Source organism: Procambarus clarkii, chromosome 44, assembly GCF_040958095.1.
Source record: "Procambarus clarkii isolate CNS0578487 chromosome 44, FALCON_Pclarkii_2.0, whole genome shotgun sequence".
Classification (NCBI taxonomy): domain Eukaryota; kingdom Metazoa; phylum Arthropoda; class Malacostraca; order Decapoda; family Cambaridae; genus Procambarus; species Procambarus clarkii.
The window spans coordinates 23,059,562-23,082,573 of NC_091193.1; the positions used below are offsets into that span (position 1 = coordinate 23,059,562).

General features: G+C 39.3%; 1 protein-coding gene across 4 annotated transcripts in view; it reads right to left on the reverse strand.

Annotated features, from left to right (window-relative positions):
• LOC123745396 (disks large-associated protein 5) overlaps nt 1-18,019 on the reverse strand; it is a 28,553-nt gene extending 10,534 nt beyond the window's left edge. The window contains exons 1-5 of one of the 4 annotated variants that reach the window (XM_045725909.2): nt 17,896-18,019; nt 14,320-14,493; nt 10,493-10,626; nt 7,057-7,155; nt 3,205-3,381 (exon numbers count right to left, since the gene is read on the reverse strand). In XM_045725909.2, coding sequence (XP_045581865.2) covers nt 3,205-3,381; nt 7,057-7,155; nt 10,493-10,626; nt 14,320-14,476 — 567 coding nt within the window. In that variant the 5' untranslated portion in view covers nt 14,477-14,493; nt 17,896-18,019. Of the gene's footprint in view, nt 1-3,204; nt 3,382-7,056; nt 7,156-10,492; nt 10,627-14,319; nt 14,494-17,780 lie in introns of all 4 variants that reach the window. The other 3 variants (XM_045725908.2, XM_045725907.2, XM_045725910.2) reach the window with 3 other exon arrangements.
• Nucleotides 18,020-23,012: the final 4,993 nt, after the last annotated feature.

A 23,012-nucleotide genomic window follows, 5' to 3' on the forward strand; every position in this document is an offset into this window, starting at 1 on the left:
ATACCTATCTACATGTGTGTTCACCATAAAGCACTAAGTTGGTATGATGAGCCCAAAAACAAGAGTGGGCTGCCACAATCCCTCACTCCTTCAACACCTAACTCGCCAACATTACTCCCACAATACTGTACGTGGTTTTATTAACCAATACACACACACACACATTATATATAAGTATCTACATGTTTTATTCACCATAACTGAACAACTAAGCTGGTATAGTGTCAAACAACATTATGAAAAAAAAAAAAAAAAACTGCATGACAAGTCACACAGCAGCTACCAGACGACACTACCTCCCTCCCTCACAAAGATTACTCCACCTACCATACTATGCACACTGCTAGTTCTCACCACATTCCTATATCAGAACCCTGGTCCCTAAATCCTGTAAATGAATAATTTTCCACAATTTTTTTTGTAAAGGAACATGAGAAATTGTTTCAAGATTCCAAGCTGGACGAAATAATGGCAGTGTGCTGTGGCTAGCACACTTCTTGAACAGCATTGATTCACTGATATCTGAACATTGTACACTCCTTATCACAGTCAGGCTCTTCTGTAATACTATCATGGCTAAATAATACCAGTAACATGTATTTTCACGTTTTTAGGCAATGCTGTTAAGCTAAACAGCAGTGCTGTTGGTTCATGCTGCATGCGCCATCCTTAGTTGCTTACTCGGTACTGAGGCTCTCACACCCAGGAATGTTGCCCCCCAATAAAAAAAAAAAAAAAAAAAAAAGTGTCTGTTTATGAGAGTCCTGAGGAAGCTGATGTGAACCCTGTGAAGCTGCAAGAGTTTTAAATGCTACGAGTGCTCCGAGGCACCTTGTGCACCACTGATCGAGCGCCTCAAGGCACATTGTGTAGTGTAATGGTTAAAGTAAATAATGCAGTGGTTTTCTTACATCTCCCAAAAATATTGGTATGGTGTGGATTTTTGGTGGCTTGGGAATGCATTCCCCACTTATAGCACTGCACTTATGGAAAATCTTGATCCGCATTCCGAACAAATGCTTTACAAATAGTCTTGTAAAGTAAATTTCATAATTGGGGAACTGCCCGCATAACGACTCCTGGATCTACAGTACATGTCTATCTTATCTGTTTTTTAAACTGTAGATGAAGTTGGCTTCTACTTTCTCTAGTTTTTTTTTTTTTTTGTACATTTCCTAAGTTAATGGGGCACACTCATCCTTATGGCTTGCATGTACAGTATCTACCCTCTCTTCTTGCCTTGTTTAACCTGATTACTCCTGCTGGTCAACATTTTTCTTACTATGAAACATTATAGATAAAAAAAAAAAAACTTGAGTAACAATAGGTCACACCAACAAGATACGGTAGAAGGAAAAGCACATGACCGAGATTCACTGTTATGAATGGCTCACGGACAAAACTATTACACAATTTATAATATATATTTCAAGTCAATTAAACATTGCAGGACAAATGCAATTTTTTTTTTAACATTTAATGCTAGAAGTAGAAAAAAAAAGTTGAAACTATACCATGACAATGGAGCAGACATATTTTGGTCCACCAATACTTTAATCTATTTACAGTGGAACTTAGACTTACGAATTCCCCTACTTAGAATTTTTTTGAGTTACGACCCCAATTTCATCAGAAAATTTGACTCGACTCATGACCTTTGCCTCGAATTGTGACTTTGTTGACACATGTATGAGTTGACGGAGAGCGTGGTTCCTGATGGCACAGTCAACCCCGCTTTAGTTTACCGGACTGTCCGTCCTTCGTGACAATTGCGCATGATTTCTTTGTAAAGAATTTCATTGTTTTTGTGCCCCCCCCCTTTTTTTTAACATTTAAGTAATTATTATATATCATGCCATGGGTCCTCAAGAAAGTTAGTGGTAAGGTTCAACCTAAGAAAACACGTGAGGATGACCATAAAGGAAAAACAAGAGATTATTCCTAGGGAATAAATGATGGCTCACTCACTGAAGTGTTAAAACGTTAGGAAAAACAAGTCTCAAGACAGATTCTTAGTAAGCCAAACAAGCAGTGAGCCACAACCAGATCCTAGTGGTATGCAGGCAAAATGTAGGAGAGGGAGGTCATCACTACCCATGTTATAATGGAAGGGGACTCCCCTTCCAAACAGTAACACCTCTCCCCCCCCCCCCCCCCCAAGTTTCCTCACCGTCTTCCATAACATCAATAAAGGTAAGCTATAACTTGTACATACTATAGTACAAAAAATGTGTATTATGTATGAAATGTATTTTGAAGCTAATATTTTTGGGAGTATGAAATGGATTAATTCAATTTACATTATTACTCATTGAAAAATTTGTTTCGGTTACGACCTGTCTTCGAGAACGGATTAAATTCGTAAATGGATGTACCGCTGTAGTCCAAAGTATTGAGATTCATTTGAGCACAGTTATCCTTTGTACACTTGTAACAAACAGGAAACCTGTCAGGATTAGTGAGAGTCCCTTGCCAAATGCAAACCTATGCTTGTGGTGAACCATTCGTTTTATCAAACAGGGCTTTTTAACCAAGTGAACTACATTACCTAGTAAAATTAACCTTAATGTTTTTTTTATCATACATACATTATTTTAATTCAATATAATAAAGCTCAAGATACTGCAAGAAAAAATCTGCAATGGGGCAACATTTCAAAATTTTAATAACAGTAAAAATGTGTTTGCATAAATTAAATATAATGAGGCACATGCAATACTAAAAAACCTGTTTAAAGAAAAAGGAAATATTACAATACCATAAGTTATCTACAAAGTTACACATACCTGTATTCATTTAAAATGTATAAAAAAAAAAAGGCTTCAAACTGATTTAAAACAATTTTGAAATGAAGCTGTTCATTCACATTTTACTTTCAGCACAGCTGCTTGTTCCCAGTTCAAGCTACCATGCAGAAATAAAACTATGTAAACACTGGTAATGTAATCTAAATAAAGTATTTCAACCCCATTAAAAGAAAGATCTAATAAATTCCTAATCTAAACCAATTGTGTGTTTATAATACCTTATGGCAGCTAGTGCATTAAATGATGTAATTACAAATACTTACAACTTTACTCGCTAAAATCATTTTGCACTCCACGTAATGTGGTGTTCTTTGTACAGATAATATTGGCTAAACAATCTAATAGCAATGATAAGAATTATCCACCAACTTCCAAGATCATTAATCTATTACATTACCTCTGATTCTTGAATGGATTCCTCTTCATTCTCAATTTTCAGGGCAAGCATTCTTTTTCGTGCCGCCAAAATGTGAGCCCTAATACTGCTGCTGCTGCTGCTGTTGGTGGTGGTGGTGGTGGATGCCCCACCTGTTTTAGGCTTTACAGGTAATGCCTTACAAGGTGCAATTTTTTTCTGAAATTAAAAAATAAATAAATAATAAAAAGTAAACCATATTGTGGAGAGGAAGAATAGGAGAAATGGTAGAGAGAATAAAAGGGGCATAGGCATATGGAAGAGAATAGGTAGTGGGGGTTGATTGGCAGGGTGAGCTGTGGGCAAGTGTTTGGGATGGGTGAGTTTTTACAATGTTCTATTTCAAGAGTTTTCTTCCGTCACAGCCCAGCCTTTGATCAGCAGATTAGGTTGGTTATGCAAGATGTGTTGTGGGTGTTTGTAGGATATTGGTATATGATGGGGTCTTGTTGCTATTGGTAGGTGGGTGGTATAGAAATATCAAAATTAACGCAATAGCCAACCCATTACTACCGCCACATTTTGCAATACAGTACTTGAAAGTTGTTACAAATTAAAACAAATTAGTAACTATGCAGCCATTTCTTAAAGGTTCATAAATTTTTTTAAACTACCTCAATTTTTTTTAATGATGGCTTTAGTTTGGTCACCAATTTACATTAACCCAAGTTTATGCTTCTCTTGCTATTATGAAATTAAAATTGTACAGTATTAAAATGTTATATCTGATCAAACCATAATTAGATGGTGTCCAAGTTTTTTATTCTAAAGCTTTTCCTGCCAAGAAATCCTGCCTTCTGTTGACCTTACTACTTGTAGCTAGACATTACTTTGTATTTAATACAACTACAAGATCCTTTTCTTTGTTCATCTTGTCAAGTGATTTTTCAAATATATTGTATTCAAGTTTAACCCTTAAAGGGCGCAAAACAAACATGTGTGGGAGGAACTGTCACAAAACAGCGCATTACATACAAGTATATTTGAGGGTCTCACACCCCATTTTAAATGCTACGCTAGGGATAGGGGCAACTATAGTACAGTCACAGCCGATAGTAAACACATGCCATGTTGGAAAAAACCCAGCCTAGGCCACCATTGTAGGGAGGCCTTAGTTACCTGGCAGCAACCGTGCCGAGCGCACCGTGTACCAGTGGCCGACTGCGCCTAACGCAGCATGCAACACAATCGTTGACTGACAATGAAATTAATCAGAATTGTTCCAGGAGGGTGATGAACCTGATATTGACGATGTAGACATAGATCAGGACTACACACAGCCAGATCATGAAATGACCAACAGTGAGAATTAACATGTGGGTGCCATGAGGGTCAGGCTGCCTATCCCCTCACCCTTGCCTCCTCGCCAATACAACACCATTTCGTGCCCAACCACATAGTTCATGTGTTACTTTGCCAGATTATGAGGATTTGCTCGACGAGTCTGAGGAAGGTGAATCATTTTCTGATTTTAGTGATTTTAGAATCATAGATTTAGAATCTGAGAAGAGTTTTACTACTGTCATTAGTGCCAGTTGTGATGCCAAGCAAACTTTTGTTGCGCCGGCAGCATCTCAACTACCCAAGCGCCGCTGTATGGCACCGCATGGAGCTAATGATGAACAAAGCCCCTCCTCATCTTTCCTTCCCACCCCTGTGCATAGATGGGCTTCAGCTCCTGGTCCACAGATTCGTCGCTGTGTTGCTGCTGTTGCTGGTCGGAAGACAGCAGGTGTATTTTTGTGGAGTGACGGGGAAGATTTTATTCCAGAAATTCCCGCCTTTGATGTTAAAGATGTTGGAATTACAAGCCTTTTCCCTGATAATGGTTACAAAGAAGTCCATTTCGCACATTTCGTCTTATATTTTGACGAGCCGCTCATGAAACATATTGTTCAGGAAACAAATATGCGGCTCATATCATTGCTGAGGAATTATCAGATTTTTGACGAATGCAGCATTGGAAAGATACAACTGTAGGTGAAATGTATGTATTTTTTGCACTGTGTTTGTTGACGAAACATTGTGTCAAACACGTCCTCATAGCTTATTGAAGCAAATACCAGACCAGACTGTTCCAATACCATTGTTCAACAAATAAATGTCTAGACAGATTAGTGATACTCCTCAGGTGTCTTCATTTTACAAGTGATGAAGACTAGATGATAGGCTTTGGAGGATGAGGCACGTTCTGAATTAACTTGTTGGGAAGTTCAGAGATTTCTACGTACCAGCTCAGAAGCTGGAGATTGATGAATCCCTTGTGCTTTTCAAAGGACGTGTTACCTTCAAGCAGTATATTCCCTCCAAACGACACAGATTTGGATTGAAATTCTTTGTGACAAACAAGAATTGGGTTACATATGATTCCGTATTCTGTTACCAATGTAGACATTCCTGCTAATAACCAACATGGTTTTTCAGGTAGTGTGGTGAAGACACTGCTTGCACCATGGCTCAACAAGGGCCACATATTATACACACAACTATTATACCAGTCCCTTGATAACTAGGTTCTTGCTTGACAATAGAACTGGAGTGTGGGGCATAGTAAAGCCAAAACGAAGGGAAATGCCAGTATTTGACACTACTATGCAGCTAGGTGATTGTGAGCTAAGAAAAACTGGTGGAATGCTTTCAGTGCAGTGGAAAGACAGGTGTGAAGTGAACTTGTTGACCACCATTCACAGTGCTTGATACCTGCTTTATTGGGGTTCTGGGAGTTGTTCTACCCCCAAGCCCGGCCCGAGGCCAGGCTCGACTTATGAGAGTTTGGTCCACCAGGCTGTTGCTTGGAGCAGCCCGCAGGGCCACATACCCACATATAGTGGTACAATGGTGGACAGCAGCAAGGTGAACTGAACTACCAGACAAATAATATACAAGCCAGATTGTGTTTTGGACTACAACAAACATGCGTTAGGTGGATAAGTGTGACATGATGGTAGGGACAGTTAAGTGTGTACAGAAAACAGTGAGGTGGACCAAGATGTTTTTCTTCCATGCATTCAATTTTATTGTAGTGACAATTACTGGAAAAGTTTGGCAAAGTAGTTCCTGGCATACAAAGGCTCATTGTGAAAAGTATTGTACCATGCTCCCACACCCAGGCTCACTCTCAGGGAGGCCTTTCTGACACACAAAATCAGGAATTTACCACCAAATGGAAAGTGAGTGTATTGTGCAAAACCACACAAACGTAAAATGATGTTAACATGGAGCGAAGCTTGTGAAGTCCCTCTGTTTCAACAAGCACCACACTCTCCAGGACAACTAAATGTCCAATAATGGTGCAAAAACCATGTACAGTACATATTGTGTGAGTATATATTGAAAACAAATAATACATTTTATATTTCTTGAAAAATACAATATTTTTGTGCACATACTTGTGACACTAATATGCGAGTGTGTATTGAATTTATGAGTTGTATTACAATACAACATCAAGTAACAATATAGTTAAGATTATAAGTGAAAAAATGGTTGTAAAGATGCCATAGATACTGTAAATAATGCTGTGAAAATAAATTTGTAGCAACTTTGGCAGTTTGAGTGCCAAGTGCGACGCCTCGGGGTGCAACCACCTTACACGAACGATCATGTTACGTGTCGTCATCGGCGAACTTGTCGACTCATTTACATCATTGGTAAACAAATTTTTTTTCCTTGTACTCAGGGAACACAAATTAACTTATAAAACCATAAAAAAATGTAGAATTTTTTCCCCTTTGCATGTGGCGGTGTTGAGGGCAGAAAGGCCCAGAGCAGCCCAGGGGTTAACATTATAATAGCCAAAGAAAAAATTTAATACTTTCAAATTGTTAAACTTACCTTAGGGGCTAAATTTGTTTGTGGTGAACATCTTATTTCTTTCCAACCATTACTTTTGGTCTTCTCAAGCCCACCAAACTTCTTAACGACATCTTCTACCTGCATTAAAAAAAAAAAAAAAAAAAATAGAAAGGCGAAATGTTTAATATAGTTTACAGCTACGTCATTCACATACTGTCCTAAAAGTTATTAAAATGAACAATGTAAACGAGCTGTACACTGCACACACTTGTTATGCATAAATTTTCTATATATAGTATAATTAAAAATATATCACATTAGGAAGTACGATGTACTCATACACAAATTTTTCATTCATTTCTGCGTGTATCTAATGATGGCTTAGATCAAATAGTATCCAATTTTCTTACATTCTAAAGAGATGTGATCTGCTAAAAACCTAAGACATTTTTACCCCTAATGAATCCAATGTTGGATACCCCTCATTTCATAAAGACTGTACTAAGCAATAAAGGTCTCTTCCCAAAGTTTCCCAAAGATATAAATAATTTTGTGGTGATGAGCATCCAAAAGTGTCCAAAAGTTAAAATATTAAAATTCCATTTATTGTTCTATTATTATGTACTTGTTTTAAAATACGCGCCTTTATATTGTGAACAATTTGATACCAAAATGAAAGACGTGATGCAAAAATTGATGTCAGAACACTGGAAAGATATAAATAATTTTGTGGTGATGAGCACCCAAGAGAGTCCAAAAGTTAAAATTTGTTAAATTTTTCTCCAGAGTCCTATCTCTTGACACTATTTGAGTCCAACAATAAAATATTTACATAAAATTCCTTTTTTATCCGATCGACTTTGGGATAGTTTCAAAATGAGCACCTATAAATTGTGCACAATTTGATATCAAAATGAAAGATGTAACATGAAACGATGTCAGAACACTTTAACGATTATAAATACATTTTTGGCAAAATTTAAAAAAAAATTAGAATTCTATTTATTGTGCTATTATTATGGGACTAGTTTTAAAATGTGCACATTTTGATTGCGAACAATTTGATACCAAAATGAAAGATGTAACATGAAAATTCATGTTAGAACACTGGAAAGATATAAATAATTTTGTGATGATGAGCATCCAAACTTGAATTATTTGTTAAAATTCCAGTTATTGCTCTATTATTATGGGACTAGTTTTAAAATATGTGCCTTTATATTGTGAACAATTTGATGCCAAAATTAAAGACACAAAACGAAAATTGATGTTATCAAACTGAACGAGTATACACATCAGGCAGGTGTGTGCAAATTGGTGCTCGTTCACAGGTAACTTTAGGTTTTGCTGTGGGGAGTCACACCGGGCTTTTGGACATTATATACATATACACCTGTAGGGAATTCTATTGCAAACACAATGATACCAAAACAAACGATGTAGCACGAGCATTAGGGCGAGAAAACTGAAATGAGTATGCACTTTAGCAAAAATATATTTGCTAAAATTCCATTTATTGTTCTATTACTATGGGACTAGCGCCTTTCGAACAATTTGATACCAAAATGAAAGACATAACATGAAAATTGGTGTCAGAACACTGGAAATATATAAATAATTATGTGGTGACGAGCGTCCAAATTTTAAAATATTTGTTAAAATTCCATTTATTGTTCTATTATTATGGTACTAGTTTTAAAACACACCTTCATTTTGCGAACAATTTGATACCAATATGAAACACGTAACACAAAAATTTGTTATCAAACTGAACGAGTATATACATTAGTCTGCTGGTGTGCCAATTGGTGCTGGTTCACGGGTAACTTGGCCGACTTTAGGCTTTGTGGGGAGTCACGCCGGGCTTTTAGACCTTATATGCATATACTGTACCCCTGTAGGGAATTCTATTGTGAACACAATGATACCAAAACGAACGATATAGCACGAGAATTAAGGTGAGAAAACTGAAATGAGTATACACTTTTCGGTGTCGCTGCACGCTTGCCTGCACCGAATGGCTCACGATGTCATTTCTACAGCGCGCGATAGTGTTAAAAGTATCAACACAAGAAAACACAAAACAATGGGTATAAATTGGATAAGTTTAGATTTAGGAAAGACCTTGGTAAATACTGGTTCAGTAACAGGGTTGTTGATTTGTGGAACCAATTACTGCATAACGTGGAGGTGGGATCCCTTGATTGCTTCAAGCGTGGGTTGGACATGAGCACGAGTATCATTGGGTGGTTATAAATAGGAGCAGCTTCATATGGGCCAATAGGCCTTCTGCAATTTTTTTTTCACGTAAGGTTTATTATTGATGTAAACATGAAGTCAATTTTTTTTAATTAGAAATATCAAGATGAAATAGATCAAGTGAGCACCAAATCAATGTTCATTTTAGTATTTGTAAACTAAAATACATACAATCCCTTACTATTTATGCTTAAGGTAGTCATGATATTTATACAGTTGGGAACACTTGTGCCCTGGCATCAAGTACCCCGCAACCTGCTTTAATTTTGCGTTGTGATAATATCCCCAGTACTACTATCCTTTAGGGTTTAAATTGAGTTCTCTTAACCTCAATGTAACCACCTTAAATCAGGTATTAAGCTTAGTAGCAAACACCATAATTTCTAAAGTATTTTTTGCGGGCATCCTGGGGTCATATCCCATGCCAGTACTGCATGTTCTAATGCTGGTCAAATGTACACTAAATGTACACTAAATACTGAATTAAAATTCAGTATTATGAGCTTATGTCCACTCCCAAATCATTCTTTCTGATTCCAGTATTATAGATTTTGGTCTTTCACCATTTCCAAAATTTCTTTCTGTGTACTGGAGTTTTGGCAAGTTCTTCCTACAGCACTACAGTTTTCCTGTCTACTTTCCTCATTAATTTTGTTATCTGCAAATATCCCTCCAGTCTGACTTCTCAGAATGCAACCCTATTTCCTAAGTCAGGTACTGTACTCCCTTACCCTCTTCAGTCTAACTAGTTATCCAGGCTGTTAGAGGGATGGGCTCTTTGGTATAATAATTGAAGACTAAAAATGCAATCAAAGGGGTTACATGATCCAATGTCGATACTGTGGAAACCCTAGTTTTATGGTCAAATATAAGTTTCAGGTCAATACAATTATCTAAATACCTTCACTAAATCACCAGGGAAGGGGGATATATCTGTGCTACACTTGGCAATCTTAACAGAACCATAGTTGGTCAAATAAAGATCAAAGTGTCGACAACATGCAGAGAAAGAGTTGTAAAAATAGTTTATTGCAATGATATTTTTATTTTAAAGTTTATATTCCACAAGTGTTTATAAAGGAAACACTTTTTTATCATAAAGTCATGGTTAAGTCAATGATCTTGAGACAGAACTAATGAATAAAAGTAAACAAACCATAATGTATCCTTACTACGGTAACTAATAAACAATTTATCACAAATTACCAAAACTTACCTCAAAGTAAATAATATCCCAAAACCCTTGAAGGTCTAGGTATTTGATCTCCTTTTCTCCACGTTTAAATTCACAATCATCAATCAGACCATTGAACTGAGAAAACCGTTCTTTCATCAGGAGTTCAGCTTGACCTGTAGAAATTATACTTCCTTACCAAAATTGTACAAACTTAGAACTTTAACAACCATTCTTAACATAAAGCAATCATTATTAATAATAAAATGTGTTCTGCAACCCACGTAAAAATTTACAAACAGGCCGAATCTGTTGGCATATGTACAAGGCATTATATTGCTAGATCCAAGGAATATAGCTGTGCGCTATTTATCTATACCTTACAAGCATTATGTTATATTGGAATTTCAGCCTAGGACCAGCTACTGATCAAGTTAGTACACGCTTAACGTTGGCAACTACAGGGTAGCAATATACATCCCGATTTCAGTATTTGTAACCGACTGTTTTTAATCTTTTGCTTTTAAATTGTGCCACACGAGCTCCATTATTTTTTGCCAGATTACTCAAGCCAGTACGTGGCTCGGAATGCTTGTCAGGGTCCCTGGTCCATAGCTTAGTGCCTCATCTTGTCCCCCCTAACTTCTAATATCAGAATGTTTTTGTAGTTTTCCAGATTTCCAAAAGCTCTTCAGTCTCCATAAACTAATTGAAAATCTTAGCAGGCAAATACCCCAGCAGCATCCTTCAGCAGCCCTGGTGATCCCTGGTCTGGCTCTACTGTTATCTTGCTTCTTCTACTTCCTCTTCACTACTGTATTGCTTTATGCTGGTTCTACTGTGTCATTTGCCACCAATGGATACCATTAGTGGTTTTGTACAACTGTAGCCACTCTAATTACTCCTGTTTATTTATACTCAATAATGATCTAGTGCTTCTGTTAAGCCTCCATGCCCAGACTCTCTACTTTTCCCATAGCTTTCTGGTTCTGTTCTCTTCCATGCACTACCTGCTTGAATTGTTAACGTTGCTTTTCTAGTCATTCCATTACCTGTAGACAGGTTTCGGTTGAATTTATCATTTCTTCCTAGGCCTTGTGTTCAATAGGGGCTGTAAATGACTATTACCTTTACCTTCTTAGTCTACTTGCTGTCATACTACATATGGAGGTTTGCAACTTACAAATAATCTTACAGCCTCAAAGCTCCCATCCTAGCCCCATATCCTCTATACATACCATGAATAGTGCTACTAATGCAATACTTTAGTTGTTATAGAAGAAAAGTTCCTCACTAATGACCTGGAAGGAAGAGTGGTGATTGGGCCCGAGTGCCCAATCACCATCACCGTTTGCTACCTCATCCTATTTTAACTTTTTGTTCAAAAAGCATCAAATCAAAGGACAACAACAATTCCATCATTTAAGGTAAATAAAGGTTAGTGTGTGTCCCAAAAATTTGGATATGTTGATTTTTGGTGGCCGAGATTTATCACCCCATTCATAATACCAGTACAGGTACACCATTGTTCATATGACAAAACATGGTGTATTGTATGGTGTAATAAGTTTATTGATTCCCGACCGAAGGTCGGCCATCGTGGCACCCGGATTGAATGCTCCTGGCAGGACTTTGTTTCCACACCTTACCTGGAGCTCATCTTTGAATTCAGCTGGCTTCTTTGGGCCAGTGTGTGCTCATTGCAGCTACCCAAGGGGCCCGTGGCACCAGGGGAGGCCGGAGCCTCCCTAATGGACACCTCCCCGAGCAGGGGCGCCATGGATGTTGACAAGTCCCAGAGAGGAAAACGTCTGCTTGAAATTGAGTCGGCTGATGCTGCCCCAGAGCGAGATGCTAAGAGAATGTCTTCGCCTTCAGAAGACCTCAGTCTTGTGGTACCCCATACCTCTTTTGTGGTTGTCCTAATCCAGTCAGAATCAGGTCAGTGCGTGTTTGCAAATCCTCGTACCTTAGGTGCAGCAATTGAGGCTTTGGTATTGTGGCCACATTGCCTGCCTGAGACCATACATACCCTGGGTAGGGGTGCAGCACTGAAGCTACACATCAGAAAGGAGGCTCCGTGTATCCGACATTATTAAGCTGGGGGACTGGCCTGTCAGGTGCCGACAGGTATTGTCACAGGAGGAGTCTTGGGCCCGGTATGGGAAGATTGCCCCAAATGACCAGTGTTGATGTTGATGTGGATGACATCCAGGCTGCTCTGCAGGTGTTAGGGGGTGCATCAGCGGGATTATTATAAGTTACAAGGATTCGCGGAGCAGCAGGGCCGACATCCATGGTCCGTGTAAAGTTCAATGGGCCCCTCCCTGACTGGGTGGCACTACACAGGACTTCGTATCAGGTTCAGCCCTACAACTTCCCTGTGTTACGATGTTACACAGGGAAGCTTATCTATTGGGCCACAGTCGCCTCACCTACCGTAATGCAGCACGCTGTGCAAATTGCGGCAAAACAGTCCATACAGACAGAGATTTTATCGCCAGTGCACCACCGTTTATTGTGACCAGTGGTGTCCGACCCAGGAGGATACAGTGGAACACCTTCACTGCCCTCGATTTCATAGTGCTCGCATCAGACTACAGAGTGCTGTTTGTAGGCTGAATATTCCTCGCCTCACAGTTCCCGTTCTCCTTGACGGGGCAGGTGCGAGAGACGAAGATGTCCATCATGACATCCTTCGCCACACCTTCCGCTTCAACTGTCATGTCCGTGGCCTAAAGAGTAAAATATGTGGCCTGAGGAGATTGCAGGGTCTATGGCCTGAAGAGACTATAGGGACCTCATCCCTCTGCTATTTCCCGGTATCGGGCAGCCGGGGCGCATCCGATCCCACGATTGTCGTCGCCCCTAAATCAACACAAAAACATTGTTCATAGGGGAAATCTGGTTCCTAGTTATAAACAGATGACTTATGAAAGCCATTATAAGTTGGAACGGCCTGTATTGTACCTCAAAATGCCATTGGTAGCTTTAGCAATATAGCTAACCCTAATCCATCTCATTAGAAAAGTTCAATCACTTTTCTAAATATCAGTATCCATACAAGTTTCCTATTATAATCATTAATGTTATACGTGGTTATAGTTCTGCCATTTTTGTAGATCTACCTCCTTGTCTAATTCAATTTGTATTCATGAACATACTACACACAAATGGGTAACACTATATCCCTGGGGCAGAAGTTACACTTGGTCCAAGCTATATGGAGGAAATGGTGGGGGAGGAAATGGTGGGGGGGGGGGAAGGCAGAGTAGGGGTAGTGTGCTCATCCTCACCCCCCCCATTCTGCTGTGAATGCAGTTTCAAAATATGCACAAATGTTGCATATTTTTCTGTGGTTCTGGCTCCTCTGCCTATCTGGCATTTTTACTTGCACCATAATAGTGTCATTTTCTAGGTCCCCTTGCATTTTACACTTTGATTCTTTTCTAGCTTTCTGTCTAACATCCTCTTGTTATTTCACTTTCATCTCATTTTCCTATTCATTGCCAGTACAGTATATATTTTAAGAGGCACTTTTGTTTTTTGTAGTATTTAATTTGTATTTTTAACTAGCTTCTTTATACTGTATACATTATTTTAATTACATGAATAAAAGAAAATTTGGCATTACAAAAAAGACAGAGCAACTGAGCACATACTGAGCCCCCAAAAATTGAGATATTACTGTATTGTGCTTCCCTCATAGAACTACATACGTATCAAGCCCAAGTATTTGTAAACCACAAAACATTATACTATTGATTTTTAATTTGATTGTTGCACAAGATTTCACAAGCAGTGTTTACCAACCTATATACTGTACAGTACTTGCCTTTACCAAAAAAAAAAAAAAAAGATATACATACCAACAGCAACCATGACATCCCCCTCAATAGCTTCAGGAATATCTGTGGTTGACTTCAGTATATTCTTCCACTTCAAACAATAATCTGAGAGTGTGAGTGTCTCTTGCTTCAACAGACCTCTGAAACGGTCGAGGTTCTGCTCGCACTCGACCCCCATTGTGTGAACAGCGCACTCTGAAAATATTAAAATTTTGTAGTAGTAGTAATAATGTAAAAAGAACTTGAACTGTTAAAGCAAGATATAGAATCTGGGGAATAATTAAAAAGGTACAACGTTATGTCTATTAAATATTAAGTCTTACCTACTTTCAGTACACATTAAAAATACAAAATATATTACATAAATATAAATACAATACTGTACATATTGAATAAAAAAGCCTCGGGAAATAATGATCATCGGTACAGTAATATTTACTCAATTTTTTTTTTTAAATTAAATGTGTAATACAGTATTATTTGATCTCAAATTGTTTCCAGGGTTTTACCAGCTACTGAAATAATAGTTTATTATGCCATAGTTTATTTAAAGTGTCTTTTATAAACATCTGTGAGACACTTGCAAGATTTTAGTGCAGTGAAGCTGTTCCTATTTTGAATGACATTAAAGAGTAAAGAACATTTCTATCACTGGCAAGAAATGTTTGTCAAGGAATAGACAAGTCCTTGGAATATTAATATTTAAAGTTTAAAAGTATCCATACAAAAGCACTGCCACATGAGAAGGCAAAATCAGCCTAGCAGGACCAAATGAGCCAAGAAAAAAATTGTATCTTCCTATTTCTACCATTTAATTTTCTACAATTTCTAAAGAATTGTTCACTATCATTCTAGAAAGTTTATCATTGTGAAATATGAGTCAAGTATGTGGCCATGAGCCACAAGTTCATCAGACCATTTAGTACTACTTCTGTTAAATATACAACTGTTCAAGAATAATTAGAAATAAAGCAATTAATTTATCCTGTACCAAAGTAGCACAGCAAACTTGTCTCTTTATCCAAATAATGCCCAGTTGATGGTTCCAATACACCACTACAGTATATACTGCAGCACTTTATAAAACAGCACAAAAATACTCATGGTCACATATTCGAGCCATAGGAAAAAATATGACTGTTCCCAGTGACATTCATTAATAAGTTGGTGGGCTACTGGCACTAAGGGTCAAATCAAGAGCAGGATGCATAATGCACAAGAGAACTTTACTATAATCAACAATGACAAATTAACTAAAGGGTGCCAATCCTTAACTGTTGCCTCTGTTTACCCTTCAGTAAAATGGGTACCCGATTGTTAAATGATTTGGCGGGTCATATTCCGGGGAACATAGGATTAAGACTTGCCTGAAACACTATGCATGCTAGTGGCTGTATAAAAATATAAGAACTGTTGTATATATTATTTATATATATAAAGAAAAAAAAATTGGGCATCTGTCTGTCCAATGTAGCTAAAAATTGAGCTACACTGGCTCAAAATTCAAATACAGTAATCTGATAAGTGGGAGTATTTCAGTGAAGGCAACAGATTATGTTGCAACCTGCATATATAAAAAACTAACATTAATTAAATGAGACTTTGACATAGAAAAATAATGTGGTTCTTCAATACAAATCTTGTGCCCCCCCTATTTGGATTAGTGTATCCAAGCAGAGCCCTCATCTTCAAGACAATATACCTTTCTTGAGAGAAAGTATTGTATAATGCAGTGCTAAAATCATTCCAAGTCAACTCATACCAGGAAAGATTGAGAGCTACAGGACTAACACTACAAACCAGACATGACACGGCAGATTTTACACAAATTTAAAATAAATAAAATGGAAGATCCAGACCACTTGTTTAAAAGATCACATATCACATACACGGGGAAACAGCTTCAAGCTCAACAAGCCACAATGCAGGACAGACAATGGGAGATGATTTTTCACCCACAGGCCACCCATGGAACTGCCTACCCGCTAAAACTAACTGCCAAGGCATTATATTGCAGTTAAAAATTCAGTTGGAAAAAATTATCAGAAAATGTGGGGGTGGGGGGGGTGCATATAACAAGCCACCAGCTTCCCGTTTCCATTATTCCCATTAGATGGATGGTGGCCCTCAGACTCGGGTACATTACCGAGTGGCTTTACCGGTCGAGCCGGTCGGCCGAGCGGACAGCACGCTGGACTCGTGATCCTGTGGTCCCGGGGTCGATCCCGGGCGCCGGCGAGAAACAATGGGCAGAGTTTCTTTCACCCTATGCCCCTGTTACCTAGCAGTAAAATAGGTACCTGGGTGTTAGTCAGCTGTCACGGGCTGCTTCCTGGGGGTGGAGGCCTGGTCGAGGACCGGGCCGCGGGGACACTAAAGCCCCGAAATCATCTCAAGATAACCTCAAGATCAAGATTATGGCAGCAGTTGAAAAATAAGCTCATATTTGGGGATGCTAACAGTAACGAGAGAGACAGGGTCAGTCATGTCACAAACCAATAAAGGCAAGTTCCTAACCTTGTACAGTTAAGGTATTTATGAGAAAGCATCATACCAGTAGGCTCACCATGTATAGATAAATTTAGGACTCCTATAAAATTTAACGAATCCCACTATGAAATTCAACTAATTTTGTGGTAAATTATTTGCTTCATAGCCACATCTAGTTATGTACTGAAATTCAGCCGTTACCGGCATAACTCACGTTAATTACAATAATTAATTGTGCCGGAGGACAGGCAGCCAGAGTATTATTATTATAATAATAATAATAATAATTTATTTAGGAACAGTACATACATAGTTGCAGAGTTACAGTACAAACATTCTGTTAGATTTAAAGATAGAGGTAGTACATACAATACATAAAGCCACTAGTACGCATAGCATTTCGGGTATTCATCCAAGCTAGGCTTATATCGAGGTCCACCCCCACCCCCCCAGTTCGAATTACTGACCCTGACCAGGATGCAACACCACAACAAGCTAACTCCTGAGTACCTACTTACTTCTAAGTAAACAGTGCCATTAGAAATACGCCCATTTCTGTCCCGCCCGGAATTCGAACCCAGAATTCTAGATTGAGAGTCGAGGACAAACCGGACTGCACTACCGGGACCTAATGCTAAACACGCAGCTTTGGTGCCAGAGTCCACTGTGGGACTATAGCCCTAACACCAGTCCAGAGCATGAGTCAAGTTAATGTCAAAGTTAGGTGCACACAGCTCGGCAAAGAAGCAAATTACTTGGCTGAAATCAACTTCGGGGGTCCTTCCTGAACTCTTAGTGTGACTAACTTGTCATATTCCACAGCAGATCTAGAGCTTTCAAGAAACTACAACCTAAGTAACACTGCCAATATACACGTTCAACTCGAGTAATACTTTCTAACTGCCTAGTTGAAGGAACAGTGAGGTCCAGTTCCCGAACCTTGCCACAGGACGGGTATGGAGGCCATAACAAAGGTACCCACCAAAACTTACCAAAGTTACTTAGTCTCCGTAAACTACTGCAGCTATTGTTACGTACGGTAAGGCACTCAAATCCGCACAGGGCCCCACGTTATCCCGTGCAACAATAACTCAGCAGAAGGGTTACCCTGGAGTGGCGTGTGAAGAGCGTCTACTCCCTCGTCTCTCCCGCGACTCTTTGAATGAGCCAGAGGCGGCAACGGCTAGAGAGCGACCTCTCCCTAACAGCGGACCCTCGGCCTCGCCGCGCCTCATCTGCCGGCGGACACATAATCCTTCAATCTCCCACACTAAACTATAAACCTATACAAAATACTAACTCATTTGTTAATATTAACTCAAAAGTTGCCGGCTGAACTGTGTTGTCATAATGGACGACGGATAAAATGTGGGTGGAGATTTGCCACGCAAAACTACCTCAAACACATAATTATACAGCTTGTCAGTATTATTAATTAAAAACTTACTATTCTATCATTTCTTTTGTTATTGCATACAACTTTTTTATAATTATTTCATCTCATACTCATTCTGTGAGGTCTAGTGCAAAAAGACTAACAAAAGGCACATTAATTAAAGGTCTTAATCAGACGTCTGCATATTGTAGTTCAGTTTTATAATAATTACTATAGGTATATTGCTTATTTGACATAATTGTTATTTTTTTTTGCAGGGATATTCCTGCGCGGGCCCTAAGCCTCTGGCTTGCCCACTAAGTGTTGCTTGTTTCTGTTTTACTTGGGCGGAGTATGAGTATTTATGACTCGTAAGATCGCTTCAGTAAGATTTTGCCATATGTGTTTAACAACTTCTTCTGCTCTGTTGAATCTAAGTTGAAATCTTAATGGGTTTGTAACTGTGCACTGTGTTAGATAATGTTCCAGTGGTCTGTCGGGCATTTCTCCACAGTGCTGACATTTCCTCTCATCTTCCGGAACCTGTAAGCCTATTTCCCATGCACTTGGGTATCCAAGCCTGATGCGATGTAAATGTATTTCTGTTGCTCTACTGCTCCCTTTCATCAAACTAAGTGGTTCGTAGTTGGTTGAATTCTTGTACCAACCCGCAGATCCTGATGTTGCAACTACTGTGTTGTGGTCACTGTACATCTTTTGCATTGCTCTGTTTCTAATTACTTTCTTAAACTGTGATAGACTCTGTGGTATGTAAATGTCAACATTTCTTCTCTTAGTTGCAAGTTTTGCAGCTTCGTGTGCAATGTCATTTCCTATTATTCCCACATGACTTGGCACCCAGTTGATAAGTACCCGTCGGCCTTGTCGTTTGAGTGTTAGCATTAATGATACGACATTTGTGATCAGATGTATGTTATCACATGTGTTCTTGTTGCAAGGTTTCAATGGCGGTTCTCAAATCTGTATGTATGATAACATGTTGTCGGTGTTCAGCAAGAGCATGTTCCAAAGCCTTTTGAATGGCTGGCATCTCTGTTTGTAAAGTCGAACACCCATTTGAGAGCCTCCAACTATTTACAGAGTTTCCTGCTTTAACTGCAGCTCTGGTTTCTTGTCCCTGCTGGTCTACTGATCCATCTGTGAAGTAAGTGAAGCTGTCGGATGCCAAGTTTGCTTCTATATGCATCTGTGTAATGTTACGTAGCAGAGGAGGATTTGTCTGGTTCTTTTTTCCTTCAATAACCATAATCTTAAAATCTGCTGGCGGAGATTCCCAAGCTGGGGTTTGCATAACAAACAAATTGTTAATGTTTCTATGTACATCTTATCATGATGTACCAGTAAGGTAACCATTTACTAGTAACATAATCATGATTACCTTAGTGATAAACGACCAACAACAGTTTTCCCTGCACCTTATAAGTATAACAGAAAATAGCAGCATTTAAATAGGTACCCCGGGAGCTGGCAACTGTTGTGGGGTTGCATCCTGGAGGTCACTTGTTCAACCTCGGGGCACCTCGAGGCAACCTCGGGGCACCTGGAGGCAACCTCGGGGCACCTGGAGACAACCTCGGGGCACCTCGAGGCAACCTCGGGGCACCTGGAGGCAACCTCGGGGCACCTGGAGGCAACCTCCAGGTGCTTTATATGAAAATATAAAAACGGAAATCACGTACAAAACACAGGCAAATCATAACATAGAACGAAAAGGCAATGTAAAGGATCTGGGTGTACTCATGTCGGAAGACCTTACCTTTAAAGAACACAATAAAGTAGCCGTCACAACTGCAAGAAAAATGACAGGTTGGATAACGATAACTTTTCACACTAGAGATGCTATACCGATGATGACACTTTTCAAAACGCTTGTGCTCTCTAGAGTGGAGTACTGCTGCACAATGACAGCCCCTTTCAAAGCTGGAGAAATTGCTGACCTGGAGAGTGTGCAGAGATCCTTTACTGCTAGAATCCACTCAGTAAAACATTTAAACTATTGGGACCGACTAAAGAGCCTAAATCTGTACTCCCTTGAGCGCAGGCGGGAGAGATACATAATAATTTACACGTGGAAAATATTAGAGGGGCTGGTCCCAAACCTGCACACAGAAATAACACCACATGAGACCAGGAGGCATGGCAGGATGTGCAGAATACCCCCGTTGAAAAGCGGAGGTGCAACAGGTACTCTGAGAGAGAACTCTATCAACATCAGAGGCCCGAGACTGTTCAACACGCTTTAACTACACATAAGGAACATAACTGGCCGACCCCTCACAGTGTTCAAGAGAGAACTGGATAAGCACCTCCAAAGGATACCTGATCAACCAGGCTGTGACTCACACGTCAGGCTGCGAGCAGCCGCGTCCAACAGCCTGGTTGATCAGTCCAGCAACCAGGAGGCCTGGTCAACGACCGGCCGCGGGGACGCTAAGCCCCGGAAGCACCTCAAGGTAACCTCAAGGTAAGGTAACCTCGGGGCACCTGGAGGCAACCTCGGGGCACCTCGAGGCAACCTCGGGGCACCTCGAGGCAACCTCGGGGCACCTCGAGGCAACCTCGGGGCACCTGGAGGCAACCTCGGGGCATCTCGATTCAAGCCTAAAAAACATATATGTATACACAATTAAAGTTTCCTGGTACCCGACATCGATTAAGAACATATAATCAATATTGCTGTTGTTACATGTTGCTAATACACATAGGTCAAAAACAATATATACATTTACCAAATATATCCTCATGTAGCCGAGGCGATAAACAAAATTACGATAATTGAGCCCCAATAATTATACGAAAATATAGTCGATCAGCCTCATACATTTTGCATTAGAAAAATGGGGTCGCCGTTAGGACGTATCCGGGCTGCACTCTGAACTACGGCTGCTTAGAGATAGAGGTGCCACTCAAACAATTTGTTTACAATTTATATTCTACTGCTTTCTCTTATATAATTTCATGAAAAATTAAAATTATTTTATAATAATTTATTTACTGAATATATTATATTGTGAATTATTTATTATATTTTAAATGGAATACACAATAATGTCATGTCCAAGCTTGGAAAATTATAAATAACATGATCTGGAAATATGAAGTTTAAAATATTTTATATTTTATGATATTTTAAATAAAAAAAAAGTAAACGTGCGTAGAAGAAAGTAAGGAAGAGCATGACAATTCAATTTCTTTCTTTATTATGCACCCCATACCCATCCCGTGGGCGGTGGTGTAAAGAATTACAGAGGCACATAATTGAAATTGAAATTGAAATTGAAATAAGTTTATTGAGGTAAAATACACACAAAGGGATGAGGTAGCTCAAGCTATTCTCACCCCATTCAGTACAACGTGTTAATATATACAAATAAACACATCACAAACAATAAACATATTACCAAACATTCTGAGAGATAAACATCTACATTTCCACCTTTACACAAGTAGTATGGTACCAGACGTACACACATACTTTTATGACCTAGGTATACTGTATAGACAATTTGCAAGAGACATTCAACAAAAGATTACAGTCTTGGTGCAAAATTTTTATATCTCTCAAGAATGTCATCAACCTTTCCGTTGTGACACATCCAGGCTATTTGTTCAGGAACATTCCTTATCTCAGTGTTTCTATATACATTAATCAACGGACAATCAAGAATATAATGGGCAAGGGTGTGAGACCTTAACATACCACATAGTTTACACTTCGTGTCATTATCATGAACATCGATCCCATATTCCCAGTAATATTTGTACCCAAGCCTGAGCCGCATGTACACAGAGTCACTCCAAGCATTTCTCCTTTTACCATAAGTGAAATGGGTGTTTTGACTCACATACATGTGGTGTTGCATGGTTTGACTTCTCTCATACATTATCTCTCTCCTCTCCACTCCCGCCTGTGCCTGAATATTTCCGATTTTGCTTCTTATTTGTCTCATTGTGAATTCACATTCAATGTCAACTTGTGGTTTTGATGTGGCACGTTTGGCCAAGTCATCCGCCACCTCGTTGAGCACTATTCCAACATGAGACGGAATCCACATGAATTTCACACTATAACCTTTCAGCTGTATCTCAGTTATTCTTCTCTTACAGTCCTCCACTATAAACATGAAGACTGGGTTTCGACTGTTTAAGGACTCCAGTGCTCCTCGGCTATCGACAAATACAAAAACATTTTTGTCGTCATGACGTACTTCCTCCAAACACGCCAGAATGGCCTGCAGTTCAGCTTGTGTGGATGATATATAATTACTAAGCCGGAGTTCAATTATCCTGTCCACAGTCCCAAACTCCGTATAATCCCTTATTAGGACACCACACCCTGCCCTGCCATCTTCCGCCACCGACCCGTCGCAATATACATGTAAACTGTTGCCTCTTGGTAACCGAGATATCATGCTTCCATACAAACACCGTAATTGTCCCGGTTCATGATGAATCTTTTTCACCTTGAGGGGTACAATTTCGACGTCTATTTTCTGTACTTTCCAGGGAGCAGACATATTACACTGTCGAGAGGGTTTACAGCAGTCAAGTACGTCGTATTCCCTGAGGTCATGAGCTAATCCTCTCGTATAGCGTGTCTCCCTCAGTTTCCTGGAAGTGTGTACGTCACTCAAGCAGGTCTGAACGCTCTCAAACAGCTTATCCCCTCCTTTTCTCCGCATGAAACGAATAGATACTCTAGTGTTAATGTCACGGACTCTATCACACACACTCTGTAAATTTAATTCCATTCTCATTATTTCAATCATTGCATTTCTTTGACATCCAAGAATAATCCTCATAGCCTCGTTCTGTATCAGCTCTATTT